At 33.2% G+C, this 14031-nt stretch overlaps 2 protein-coding genes across 4 annotated transcripts; both read left to right on the forward strand.

The window, feature by feature from the left end:
• On the forward strand, positions 2064–6356 carry LOC104719116 (probable mannan synthase 15). 2 transcript variants are annotated; one of them, XM_010436964.1, is made up of 10 exons: positions 2064–2172; positions 2558–2863; positions 3425–3523; positions 3664–3916; positions 4195–4305; positions 4384–4520; positions 4810–4923; positions 5398–5597; positions 5690–5869; positions 6071–6356. In XM_010436964.1, the coding sequence occupies exons 1-10, from the start codon at positions 2107–2109 to the stop codon at positions 6216–6218; spliced, it is 1614 nt and encodes a 537-aa protein (XP_010435266.1). In that variant the 5' UTR covers positions 2064–2106; the 3' UTR covers positions 6219–6356. The 2 variants fall into 2 exon arrangements, with proteins under 2 accessions (XP_010435266.1, XP_010435268.1); XM_010436966.1 differs by having other exon boundaries at positions 2792–2863.
• LOC104719118 lies at positions 6530–10453 on the forward strand. 2 transcript variants are annotated; one of them, XM_010436967.2, is made up of 14 exons: positions 6530–6688; positions 6785–6862; positions 7048–7097; positions 7207–7260; positions 7359–7411; positions 7709–7781; positions 8023–8084; positions 8304–8372; positions 8817–8922; positions 9106–9173; positions 9334–9434; positions 9607–9702; positions 9875–9942; positions 10048–10453. In XM_010436967.2, exons 1-14 carry the CDS (start codon positions 6620–6622, stop codon positions 10172–10174), a joined length of 1074 nt encoding a protein of 357 aa, XP_010435269.1. In that variant the 5' UTR covers positions 6530–6619; the 3' UTR covers positions 10175–10453. The 2 variants fall into 2 exon arrangements, with proteins under 2 accessions (XP_010435269.1, XP_019086078.1); XM_019230533.1 differs by having other exon boundaries at positions 6788–6862.

A 14031-nucleotide genomic window follows, 5' to 3' on the forward strand; every position in this document is an offset into this window, starting at 1 on the left:
GTATTGTAGTTTTATACATAATCCCGAAAGCATGTGTATTTTACAGTACTTTACTTCTTTAGTAGAATAAAATAAAATATTAGATGTATGCATTTTTTAAATATTTGGTGTCATGTAGTACTCTAGAGAGGGGGTGTTTATTTTCCTCTTTTGTAGGATATGATTCAGAGCTGATTGGTTTTCCTTCAAAAACTATGTTTTCTTGTAAATCTCTTTATATCGTCCCAACTCATTCAAGGACATGAGCTGATGTGGTCATTCTAAGTAAAATCTATATTGGCGATTTGGTAAGGTAATGTAATTGTTTTAACGTAGTAGAAAACAATTGTTATTTTTAAAAACTTGGTATATCATATATGGCCATATGGGTTATTTAATAAAATAATTTGAGTAATTTCTGCATTTAAGAAAGATTAATTCAAATAGATCAAAAGAAACTATTAAAAACACCTCTACTATTTTTGGTTACTTTTATTTAGTTTTCTCATGTTGTTTTGTTCTACACCATTTCCTCTGGTCCAAATGAAAACAGCAACACAAGCCATATTTGCCAATGCTTTATTTTTATTTTAAATTTTTCTGATTCGTTTTCGAAATTTTGAAAAAAAAATATGTATTATTAATATTACAAAAACCTTCTTCCTTAAATTCTTTGGGTTGCATTTGCATACACAAGATTCTCTTATTTTTATCTTCCGCATCTTCATAAGTGGCTTTAGATAATATTATATTCCCACGTTTTACACTCTTATAAACATAACATATTATACACTTCAAAAAGCATATTTAAGAGATAACAAATCTTAACCTCATATTGTGGAGAGAGCCGGGCAAATTATTCATGCCACATCTTTATTATTAGAGCCATATATATTAAATGTAAAATTATGTTTAACTATACAACTAATTTTGATAATAGTATGATTTTTAATAATAAAAACATATTCTAATGGAAATTAGAGATGTCATTATTATTTATGAGAACAGATTTAACGGAAATTTTCTTCATTAATACACATGCCATAATAATATAATAAGGCAAAGCTAAAATATTAAAACCAAAAATTCTAAAATTTGTGCTTTATTATTTTATGTTATTAATATTCATTATTATTTTTATTTTTAATACTATAATATGATTACTTCAAAATTTATTACAATAGCTATATTCTTTAAAAACCTGAGCATTTCACTAGATTATATATGGTTTCAGGTGGTAAACTCTGGAGAGGTTTTGGGTTCAAATTTTACTTCGAACAAAGGGTTGCACATGTTTGACCACATGTACTCTAGGGTTTTGCCTCGGATTACTTACCCAATAAAAGCTTCTGAACGCATATGCATCCGTACAACAGGTAAAAATTTCTCAGATATATTATTTAATAGATTTAGTATAACCGATAGAATATTGCTATGTGTATGCTAAATTTCTCACCAAATTTCTTATGATTTCTCAAATGGAAAACGATTCTCTCTCATCTCTCCACCTTTTTATTATTTTTATTGTTAACATTAGTGAGAAACCTCAATGCACAAGGGTCTGAGAAACTCGGCCAAAGAACTTTCTCACTTCTCATTTAGGATTTAATAGAAATCATATTTTTATATGTGTACACTACAAAACTTTTTTTTTGGCACCAAACTTTTAAATTAAAAAAGAAACTTAAAAATTCACAAATCTGGTTTTGGTAACAAGCTAATTAATTAAACAATCTATCCTAAAATTTAATCGATTATCTTTTTCAGTATTCTATTTCAGAAACTGATTGAATCGTATAAACACGAATAATCGTATAATCTTGACCGACTCAGAGTCATTTGTTTCAAACTCCATGTTGTTTAATGTTTATCTGCAATTAGAATGTGTTTTATTCTTATTTATCATTTTATTTTCCTTATTTTCTCCTGCATCTTTGTTACTTACTTTAGGTATTGAATTATTTCCACGTTGTGATATTCTCATACCAAATATATATATATATATATATATATATATTTATATTTATATATATATATAAAACAATGGTAGCATGGGGTTCTCTTTACCTAAATATATCAAAGAAGGCAGCATAAGAAAAACACTCAGTCACTGAACCCAAAAAAAACATGTTACAGCTTCTGAAGCCTCTCCTTTTCCTACAAGATTCATTTCTTGCCCTCCTCTCAATAATGGTAAGTCATCGTCTCTCTATTTCGTAAAAGGTTTTCAAATTTTTGACCTTAATATAGCATTCTTCAATAATAAAGCCGATCAAAATAAACTATATATATATATATATATACATTTGCGGTTACATGTATTAGATTCTTAACATTTTTTTATATAGATTCTCCACCTCGTTGGTTTCTTAATTTCCCCATGTTCAATCTATTAATTAAGATCGAGAGCACAACTTAACATCTTAAATATTAGTAAACATTATTTGTCTATTGTAAATGTAAAGGTCAAACGACACAAATAGATTAAGAACTATTTTTTCCAATATAGTACGTACTTCTGTAATTTGCTTACACTAAGCATAGTTTAATTCTTTTTGTGTACTCCTATTATGAGAAGTTCCATGGAGGAGGTCGTAAACCATCCGTGGATGGTGTGGGGATAAGCATGAACACTATGTGGAAAGAAACAAAGACTACACTCATAATACCAATGTTTAAGTATTTAGTGGCTATGTGTTTGATCATCTGGCTCTTAGTTTTCGTAGAGTGTGCTTACATGAACCTTGTAGTACTCTACGTCAAGTTGTCTAACCGCAAACCTGAGAAAGTCTACAAATGGGAAGCAATGCAGGAAGATATGGAGCTTGCTCATCAAAACTACCCAATGGTCCTTGTCCAAATTCCCATGTACAACGAACGAGAGGTTGTATTTTTACTCCCTATCTCTTTATGATATCTTTTATAAATTAATTGACAAGTAAGAGCTTAGAATAATATGTCTGTCCAACAAAAAAAATACCGCTAACTAGAATAATAGTATATATTTTTTTTTATAAATTACATCTCTAGTTACAATGTATAAAAAGAACATATCTTTCTGAAGAAGTTGGCTCCACCATTTGAATGGACTGGCAGAATTTATCCAAACTGTCTGCCATTTTTGTCTAAAGCTTATTTATATATTACTAAGATGACAAAAGTATATTCGACAGAAAGTTTAATATATTTGTAGAAATTAATAATAGATGTTGATTATACTGATTTCACTTACGTCATACCGGGTATCACACCATGCATAAACCAAAATCCGTCATAATATCCTACATATAATTACTTATGTACATTTCAGAAAATCACCAACTATTTAGATGAAAAAAAAAACGATATTAAAACTTGGTTATTGTTACTTTGGTAATACTTATGTGTGATGGATATGTAAAAGTAAAATATAATATATACTGACAACATAGTTTTAAATCTCCAGGTCTTCGAATTATCTATAGGTGCTGCATGCAGACTAATATGGCCATCTGACCGCCTAATCATTCAAATTTTAGACGATTCCACCGATCCAGCCATTATGGTCAGTTCTTAGTAAAGTCTCCGAGGACAGAGTGGGCTAATACAGTTTCGAAAAAAAAACATATGAATACCATGATGACCTAATTATAGCTTTATTGAATCGATTGTATACATACACTTAGTAAATAAAATTTCATGCAGGAACTGGTGAGCATGGAGTGTGCAAAATGGGCATCAAAAGACATAAACATACACTATCAGAGGCGAGACAACAGAAATGGTTACAAGGCTGGAGCTCTTAAGCATGGCATGAGGCACAGCTACGTCAAGCTGTGTAACTATCTGGCCATATTTGATGCTGATTTCCAACCGGAGCCAGATTATCTCCAACGCGCTATCCCGTTTCTAATTCACAACCCTGAGATCGCTCTTGTCCAAGCTCGATGGAGATTTGGTATGTACATATTTATATATATAATAACAAAGCAAAATTCCTAGGCATTTAATTTGTTTTTGGAATTATGGTTCCAACTTGAACTCGTTTGGCAATGAGTAGAGAAGAATGTAAGATACAACCCCATTTGTGATGTGGCACATATTAACAAAATCTGACAATGAAAGAAATAAAATGTTACATAATCATTGGTAAACTATCTTCATTGCATATTAATGAGTTTGACATAAAACTTAATGCGAATGTGGTTCTGGAACATATATGATTTGGTCATGCAGTGAACGCGAACACATGCTTAATGACAAGGATGCAAGAGATGACTCTCAACTACCATTTCATGGCAGAGCAACAATCTGGATCCACAAGACATGCTTTCTTTGGCTTTAATGGTGAATGAATCGTTACAATATTATATAACATCTATCTATATAAAATATATGATTAGAAAAAGTGTTTTATATATGCAGGAACCGCGGGAGTATGGAGAATCGCGGCGATGGAAGAAGTCGGAGGATGGAAAGATCGGACGACCGTAGAAGATATGGACTTGGCCGTTCGTGTTGGTCTTCTCGACTGGAAATTTGTCTTCATCAATGACCTTGAGGTACGTTATATCTTTTGTTTTATTTTATTTTATATTGCTAGAATGTTGTTTCTGTAAGACTAGACTTGTTTGGTAATCCACAATTTGTAATTTTTTGTTTTTGTTTTTAACGTTTACATGCAAAACATTTGTTCCAAAAGTTAACATTCCATATGTATATGTGTACTATTTGTTTCTAGAAAAATGTAAACGAAAAGGCTAATCATAAACATATATTGTATGCATTTGCATGTGGCTATGTCTAATTTAGGTACTTATCATGATTGTAAAATATTAACCGTGGTTGTAGGTGAAAAGCGAGCTACCAAGCAAATTTAAGGCTTTCAGATTCCAACAACATCGATGGTCGTGCGGTCCAGCCAATCTCTTCCGCAAAATGACGATGGAAATTATTCACAATAAGGTCTTTTACTTTATTTCATTTTCACTTTTCAGACAAAGTTTTCACGTGCGAATTATATTTTCGCTGGCGCATCTTTAGCGACAGTTTGAAAAAAGGACAAGTTTTTAACCACTAGAAACCAAAAAAAAATACAAAAAGTAAAATGATTGGTCACCAACTTATCATTTATCAATGGGGACACGATACGTAGTTATAACTTCTGGTCATGCTGAGTTAATCGGTTTTGTATGGTTTTCTTTTTTTTTAACTATCACGGTATGGAACTTGATTTGATATCTAGTAATTTGTTGGTTTAAACATGAGAAATTCTAGGTATGTTCTAGAATTATCAAGTGGAACCTAACGTTGCGATTTGGTTAAGCCAAAGTGGAACCAAATATTGAGATTTTCTTTTATTTCTGTACTTTTTCTCAAGAATAGTATGCTTTATGATAACCTTAATTAATCTAATAGTAAAAAACTTGTGATAAACAGAGAGTGAAGATTTGGAAGAAGTTTTACGTGATCTATAGCTTCTTTTTCCTACGGAAGATCATAGTCCACTTCTTCACTTTCTTCTTTTACTGTGTTATTCTTCCTACAAGTGTCTTCCTTCCCGAAGTCAAAATTCCTACTTGGTCAACTATATATGGTCCTTCTGTCATCACCCTCTTCGGAGTAATCGCCACTCCAAGGTTAGTAGTACTATAATTACAGACCACATTTATTCACTCTATATATTACCTTAATTTCATTTTTACTATGAATTATTGGTATATGTGTATAGATCATTCTACCTCGTGGTTTTTTGGGTTTTGTTTGAAAATGTAATGGCTATGCACCGGACCAAAGGAACTTTCATTGGCTTATTTGAAAGAAAAAGAGTCAATGAATGGGTTGTCACTGAAAAACTGGGAGATACTCTTAAGACTAAGCTGCTTCCCAGGAATGGACAAATTCTCAAAAGGTAAAACTAATCAAAAAGAATGCAAAAAAAAAACAAAAATCAATTAGTTAACATACGTTCTTACATAATTTATTCATGTGTGTTTGGTTTAGTGATTTATCCGGTATCAGGCTAGCAATTTTTTTTTTGTTGCATGTATTAGAATGAGTCCATAAAGAAAAGAAAATGTACTAATGAGTGCAAGAAAATGTTTTGTCGCAGAGTAAATATGAAGGAAGTGATGATGGGTATATACATATTATGTTGTGCCTGCTACGACTTTGCCTTTGGGAACACATTTTTATATTTATATCTCTTCATGCAAGCCACTGCTTTTCTCATCTCCGGAGTCAGCTTTGTTGGAACTTAACATGACTCACTAGAGAATCTTCTAATCACAATCAAGTTCAAGTATATATATGCAATAAGCATTCTCATGCTAAAAAAGTGTGTGAATTCATTTGTTTAGCATGATGTTAATTTGATATATAAATTCTTTCTTGGTACATTATGAATGGAAATATATATTATTACAGTAATAATAACAAAAAAAAGTCGCCAAAAAGAACGTGAGAGCATTGATCAAGTGGTCAAGTCATCGACTGCCGAGTATTATGAATGGATTATAAATATTAATACTAATAAATAAAAAATCTCAGATAAATTTATTTTAACAGAGAACAAAAAAAAAAAAAAAAAAAGTCTCCGGTGTGCTCTCAGACGTCGTCCGTCCTTACCCTTTTCTCCTGGTCTGATTACGTGCCGCCAAAAATGTCTCTCGCGTCGGACGCCACCGTGCCATCTGTTTCCACGGTCACCGTATCTTACTCGGAGCTCAAGGTAAAGATTGATCCCGAACTTGCTGTCTTCATTTTTGTCTTCTCTGTGTTCTGTTTTTGTCTTCTTAACTTTTCTTTTTATCTTTCAATTTTATAGCAGAGCAACATAGATTTGTCTGAGAGGATTGAACAAGGATTTGGACCTAACGGTCTTGGAATACTCTCGGTTAAAGATGTATGTATCACTTCTTACAGCAACTATCATTGTTTCTTTGTTCTTAATTGGTTAAAGATTTATAAAATACATAACTTTTTTGAAATTTGTGCATGTAACTTTGTGTTTTATAGTTATATTTCATCTCAATTGTGTTGATTTAGGAGTAAAGATTTCAAATTTGAGGTTGAAGTTTGTGTTTTTAGGTTCCAGGGTACCCAGCTTTACGAAAGAATCTACTTGAGCTTGCACCTAGGTGAATGATTCTTTTTTTTTTTTTGTGTGTAGCTGATTAGTTCAATTAAAGGTTAGATTTTTATGTTTTGGAAATATCTAACAAGGGTTTATGTGATGCCGCTGTAAAGGTTAGCTGGTCTTCCTGAAGAGGTGAAGAGAGAGCTTGAAGATGCTCATAGTAGGTGAATTATTCGATTCTTTTGTTTAACTTGGTTTTAGTTATGATCTTCTATTTCATTTTTTTCCAAATAACTACTCTCTTTGCTTTGTTTCTTCTTAGATACAATTTTGGTTGGAGTCATGGCAAAGAGAAACTTGAATCTGGGAAGCTTGGTGAGCTTATATAAACTTTTCTTTTATTGCTTCAGAACGAGATGAAATTTCCCAGTCTATGTCTAATTACAAAACGAGATTTCGTAGTTGCAGATAGTTGGCTAAGTAAAGCTTTTCGTTTAATATCTTGTTTGGTTCGGTTACATATTGCTAGATAACTGCAAGAACTTATTTAGATATATCTTATATTCGCTCCTTGTATAGAAGAAGTTGAAATGTAATTTTTGTGACTGTATTATATCTCTGGCCTGCTCTGATGAAAGTACTAAAAGAAAAGTTCGTTTATTGTTTGTGCAGACGTGTTGAAGGGTTCCTACTATGCTAATCCTCTACAAGATGTACCAACAAGTAATCCATATGAAATACAGCGGTAAATAACATCATTTTTATGTTTGGAAAGTCTTTGGCTTATGTAGCATTCTTGTAATGTGTTGAAATATGGAATGCCCTACTGAACTCTTGTGATTTCCAGATTCTCTAGTGTAAAATTACTTGTATTCTGTAGTGTTTATGTTTACATGAACTATGTGTTCTGGCAAATGTAACAGACTACTTCTCTTTTATGATTCGTTATTTCATATTCATATCATTTTGCTTACATCATGATGTAGGTATCCATCATATTGTGGATCAAACATATGGCCAAGGAATTCTTTACCGGAGCTCGAAGGAGGTAACTAGGTGATACTTGCTTTACTTTCGGGTGTCGTTAGTTTGTGTAATCGGTAATAAAGTTTTGGTGTCTCAGCTTTGAGAATGCATAGCTATTTTTATCATACATGGCATTTATCAGTGTCATAAAGTTTGAGAATTTCCTGTTTTTTCTCAAATTTTCCTCAAGTTTAATATTTTCCTCCAGTTAACTGAGTGTTTTCCTTTCATGACATGACAGCTTTCAAAGCTCTTGGTAGTCTGATGTTCAAAGTTGGGCTTATGGTAGCTTACCACTGTGATCAATATGGTAATTACTTTTATTGGGTTTATTGAATACATATCCTTAAGACGTTGAAGCTCTATTGCAAAGATAGTTTTGGAATTGATTAGAAAGCAGAAGCTCTCTTATGAAATGTCATCCAACAAGCAGAAATTTTCACTGTATTATTATTCGGTAAAACACGATACATTATGTGACTGTGTCTGTGTGACCGTGACTGTGTCTGTGGAGTATCCTAGTTCACTTATTACTCTTAAAATGGGATGAATAGTTAATTTTCCTAGTATAAGTAGGTGGGTATAATAACTGAAACCAGTCTATTTTCTGGCTGCTGGCATGGTCTTTATATTGTGCATTACGGATGTAGTGTATTAACATGACTCTGGTTTTAGATTTTTTCATGGTGCTAGTAATTTTCATGATTACGTCATTGTATGTTTTGTGAAGCCTTTTACAATCCATGATTTGCAGTGTCAAAGGGTATAAAACAACATGAAGAGCAAAATCTTGAAAAGATACTACTTGACTCTCGGTGTCACAAAGGCCGTCTACTTTATTATTTTCCTGCACAAGATAGGTAAAATTAGATACCGGCTCTTCACAAGCTCTTTCTCTCTACTGACTAATATTTGTAGTTCGGTCCCTAGCGGTTATTACTTGTTGAACTCATGATATTTATGCCTCTTCGAAAGTAGAACTTTCATTTGGGCGATAAAGGTACTTAATTGTCTGAGATATTGACATATTGTCTTCCATTCAGCACTGTGCATGACAACGATTCCATCTCGTCTTGGTGTGGATGGCATACGGACCATGGTTCACTCACAGGTGTCAGATTTTTCTTATCTCTTGCTTTCCTGAGTTGTTAATGTTCGCTAACGTTTAGTTGGATCCTTTTTTTAATAGCATACTCATCGTCCTCTCTCTCTGTATAGATGATATGTAGAAACATTTTGATGTAACTGTATCCTTATACGAATATCCACAGGTCTTACTCGTGCAATATTTTCTAGAGATTCAGTGGAAGTACCTTGTCCAGATCCTGATTCTGGCTTATACATACAAACACGGTCTGGTCAGATCGTAAAGGTAAAGTATATTGGTCTTTCCTGGTGACTGTGCATAGTTCAATGGAGCCTATTTGGTATCTAAGAGCGAAACCAAATTTATTCTGTTATGCAACTTGTCCACTGTCCAGGCTGCTTTGCTTACTTATAATAAATAATTTTCTTAAGAATTTGCTTCCTCTACATTTAACTAGGTTGTCTATGGGGAAGAAGAAATAGCATACCAAATAGGCGAGACAACAGCAATTCTATCAAGGGGTTATCTTTGTGCTACACCTCATTGCGTACGGGTAAAAATTCTTTGTGCCTTTACGGATAGATATGGCTCCTGGAATAGAACAACAAATCAGTTCATCATGGATGGTTACTTTCAATTGTATTAAGTTTTGGATCTCTCTCTCTCTCTCTCTCTCTCTCTCTCTTTACACCAAAACTAATACATGGTTTCTTGTTTGTGTTCAGGCGCCACAAGGAGAGGAGGCTCGTGGTCTAGAGCGATCCACATTTGCATTGTTCATGCAACCTGACTGGTATATTATTCTGAACTAAGAACTTTTGATTGATTTAAGTTAACATAGAAAAATCTTCTTGTACAAGAATTGATAACAAAAGAAATGCGAATGGGGTGTTTGTAGGGATCAGAAGCTTACATTCCCACAGGACGTTACAATCCATGAAGAGTTAACTCTCTCTGATAGCGTCTTGACGTTTGGAGAATATACAGAGAAACTGCTCAACAAATACTACGATACAAAACCATAGGACCCTCCCCTTTTAATTCACTCTGTAAATGACGATTCCATTGGTGTAAGATATAAAATACAATCTCACCAAATTAGTACGTTAGGTCGTTAGGAGTGAATTTGATTTTTAAAATATGGTTTTTAGTTTGAACCATATAGAAGAACTTTACAGAAAGTACAAATAACTGGTTTGGAGTTGGATTCTGTACCGTGAACGTGTTTGGTTCAATATCCAAACGTAAAACCAAAATAATTAAAACACAACCGAGCCAATAACACTCGGCCGGTTCTTTGCTTCTACGAATTTTGGTCTATATATTAATTTTGGGTCGGTTAAGGGTTTTGGAATCCGGTTACCATGGTCGGGTCCATCATCAAATGGAGACGTCGCTTTCGAGTCCTCATGGGACGAATGGATAGTGTAGGAAAAAGAATTACATTCAGACAAAAGTTAGGAGACGTGGCTGTCTGTTGTTTGAAGAGGGCCACTCTTACTACTTACTAGTAGTAGTACAATAAGAAATTTGCTAGTCTAATCTCTTTTACACGGCTACACGCTTTTAACTCTCTCTAGTGGCTTTTCGGAGTCCCTTAGTAGCTTTCGCTTTTCTTATTAGATTTTATCACTTCGCCGATAAGGAAACCATACCTCTAAATTATAAAGAAAAATATACTGAATATGCCCTTGTGATATCCAAAAGTTATGGGAAGATTCTAATGCATGCACTAAGGACATCTCCAACCCCACTTTATTTTAGAATTAAAACTTTATTATAGAGCAATATTTGCTCCAACCCTACTATACATTTTACTCTAAAATAGAGAAAATAATAGGATTGCTCTAAATATAAAACAACTCTATTTTCACCTCTATTTTTTTACACTAACTCTATTTTAGATTTGAAAATAGAGTAATACATTGGAGAAAAATAGTGCTCTATTTTTTAGTTACTCTATTTTAGAGAAAAAATAGAGATATACATTAGAGATGGTCTAAAGGAGAAGAAAGTAGGGAGTGATATCGATAACGCAAAATAAGACAAATTGCTATACGTATATTATATGGTCCAAATGGGTTGCTTTACGAATCTGAAATAACGAATTTGAAAAGTCTTTTCCACCTCATTTTGATTATTTTTCCCGTTCGTGGTGAGTTGATTGGAATCGTTGGTGCTCGATTCTACTGATTCATGTTCTAATTTGATGTGATGGTGGTAGTTTGATTATGATTGGCAGATCGAATCTGTAAAGAATTGATCAAGAAGATCGATTAACAAAGTGAAGTTAGTTTTTTTTTGTTGGTCAACTAAGTGAGGTTAGGTTCATCTCCTCTTTGTCTGATTAAAGGTTCTCATATAGTTATGGATTTGCCTATAACTAAGCTAGTTGAATTTAATTTATTTGTGAAAGAACGATCCACTATATATTCAGATGTATAAGGGTTTCATCGCGAACAAGACAACAGTGGCGATTGTTCGATCAACAAAGCTTAATTTCCCAAACCCATCTCTCTCCTTCTTCTCTTCATTACTCTATTTGATTCCTCTATCTCTCTATTTCTTCTCTTTCATACCCACAAACCTTAATCCATTTTCCTTGCTCCTCCTGCTCCCTAAACCTAACTCTAACAACGATTATGTTAACGATCATCTCCGCGTGCCTTCTTTATCGTTGTTGGGCGGGTCCCGTCCTCTTATCAGATTCTATGGTCTACGGGAAGGGAAAAACAAAAGCTTTGTGAGAGCCAAAGTGATTTGTGAGAGCCAAAGGGTATTGAATTCGATCACAAAGTTGGGGGTTTTGTTAAATCTTTCAGTTAAAATCGTTACTCTACTCTTCACCAACATTCATAGTAATTTTAAGTTTCAAACACATAGCTTAAACTAACAGAGAAAACCCTTAAACTACCACAAACCTTTAAAAGAATTCTATAAAGAAGAACCTGATTGAGAAAAAGCGATGTTGATTCTCCATCATAATAGTCATTCTTGTCCATGTGAATGCCCTACAAAAGATAATCCAGAAAAGCACTATCACCCAACTACAAAACAATGACTTGTTAAAACACCAAATGCATCAAACTTCAGATCATGAGGAAATAACAAGAGGTCAAACTGAAACATGAAAAGTTCCCCAGAACATTAACAGAGCAAACCTTTCACCAATCATCTCCTCACTTGAAAATAACTTCTATACAAAGATTGAAAAACTGAGCTCAGATCATACAATCAAATATCTAAGCTCTCATTCCTCTTCTACTCTCTTCTTGATCCAACAATCCTGAAATTTAGTTTCATCCTTACCATCATGTTCTCATTTAGAAATGAAAACTCTTCGAGTGTCCTCTTTCACCTATGCACAAATCAATGTAAAAAAGTAATCAACCTTGGAATATAGAACAATAAGAAACAAAGATTCATCATCAGAAATTGAGTAATACCTTGTTGATCACATATTTGGTGATATATTCTTCTGGCTCGCTGCAAAGAACAAGCAAAAGATCATTACAAGATTTAACTCAGCAAATGGATAATTGACACACAAAACAGAGAACACTCAGTTCGTTGAATTGTGCATACTCAGATTATACAGAAAAATGAATACAAATTATGTTCTACACACATTACCTATACACATACACTAAAGTAAATAAAGAGAGCATTTTAGATTGCAAAATATAAAGAACGATTAACAATATTGTAAACTATTATTAACATAAACTATCTCTTCCTCACGTATGTTAGAACAAAATATCTTATTTGATGTTGTAAAATCGGGTTGAACTTCTTTGTTGCAGGCACTATCTCACATATTGATTTCAAATCAGATTTATAATAGTTTACCTTATGGATAAGAAGGGGATTTTATCGGAATCTGCATGTAGACGTAACATAGTGTAAGCTCAGCAATCAACATGCCACAATTTTCAAATACACGATTCTTACTTGTTACGACAATCTTAGTCGAACCGGCACTCAAATTCTTGAGATAGTCGTACAAAGGATCAAACTCAACAAATCAAAATTACTTAAATTAACTATCTGCTTACCCTTGATCGAACAAACTTAGATGTAAAATAAATTTACAAACTATTTTTAAGGGAGGAAGCGGTGGCGGTGGAAGATAGATCTGTAAGAGCTGAGACGAGCTGCAACTTAAATCGAATGGATAAACTCATTACTCCTCGAATTCATAATGTTTCTCATGGTAGGCGATATGTGAAGATGCACGCCCAGCCCTAGAGTCGTAATCAGATCAATCAAATCGAATAAACCCCTAATTCCAACCAATCACGAAGACCATTGAATAGACAGCGAGAAGATACCGACCATTCATTGATTAAACGCACAAGCACACTCGGGTCATGTTATAAACGGCGACGAAGAAGAAAAAATAATTCATAAATTGATTAAACGCACAGTCGGACCACCATATAAACGACGAGTATTTTCTGTCCACCTAGGATTAAAAAATCTGATATATATTAATTGTTTTAATTGGGTATTCATTTTAACTGATGTGTCAATCTCTGCTTCAATACAAAAGCTGAATAACAACGAAATTTTATTGTATTGATTTATCATCAGAAGAAAGATAAAGACGTATCAGGATCATTGGAGCCAAAAAAAGGGAAAAGTCCAAACACTTATAGATTGATGTGTGATATCGTCTATTGGGTTCAAGTTCTTTTAGTGTTCTATATTGCATTTGTTAGGATGAAATAAAACAAAAAACGTAATATTCGGGAGGGTATTAGATGGTTTGTAATCTGTAAAAGTTAATAAAATCGAGTTATAGGACAGAAAAAATAGTTTTTTTATTAGTATTTTCTTAATTATATTAATGGAATGCATTTAAATGATAAAGCTTATACTA

The sequence above is a fragment of the Camelina sativa genome, chromosome 10 (genome assembly GCF_000633955.1).
Source record: "Camelina sativa cultivar DH55 chromosome 10, Cs, whole genome shotgun sequence".
NCBI lineage: Eukaryota > Viridiplantae > Streptophyta > Magnoliopsida > Brassicales > Brassicaceae > Camelina > Camelina sativa.

Excerpts from the sequence above, each read along its gene's own strand:
- LOC104719118 (XM_010436967.2), top strand. The coding sequence starts at position 6,620 with ATGTCTCTCGCGTCGGACGCCACCGTGCCATCTGTTTCCACGGTCACC. Across the intron at positions 7,782-8,022 it reads AATCCATATGAAATACAGCG|GTATCCATCATATTGTGGAT; the intron begins GTAAATAACATC and ends ATCATGATGTAG. Across the intron at positions 8,923-9,105 it reads TATTTTCCTGCACAAGATAG|CACTGTGCATGACAACGATT; the intron begins GTAAAATTAGAT and ends TCTTCCATTCAG.
- LOC104719116 (XM_010436964.1), top strand. The coding sequence starts at position 2,107 with ATGTTACAGCTTCTGAAGCCTCTCCTTTTCCTACAAGATTCATTTCTT. Across the intron at positions 4,306-4,383 it reads TGCTTTCTTTGGCTTTAATG|GAACCGCGGGAGTATGGAGA; the intron begins GTGAATGAATCG and ends TTATATATGCAG. Across the intron at positions 5,598-5,689 it reads GGAGTAATCGCCACTCCAAG|ATCATTCTACCTCGTGGTTT; the intron begins GTTAGTAGTACT and ends ATATGTGTATAG.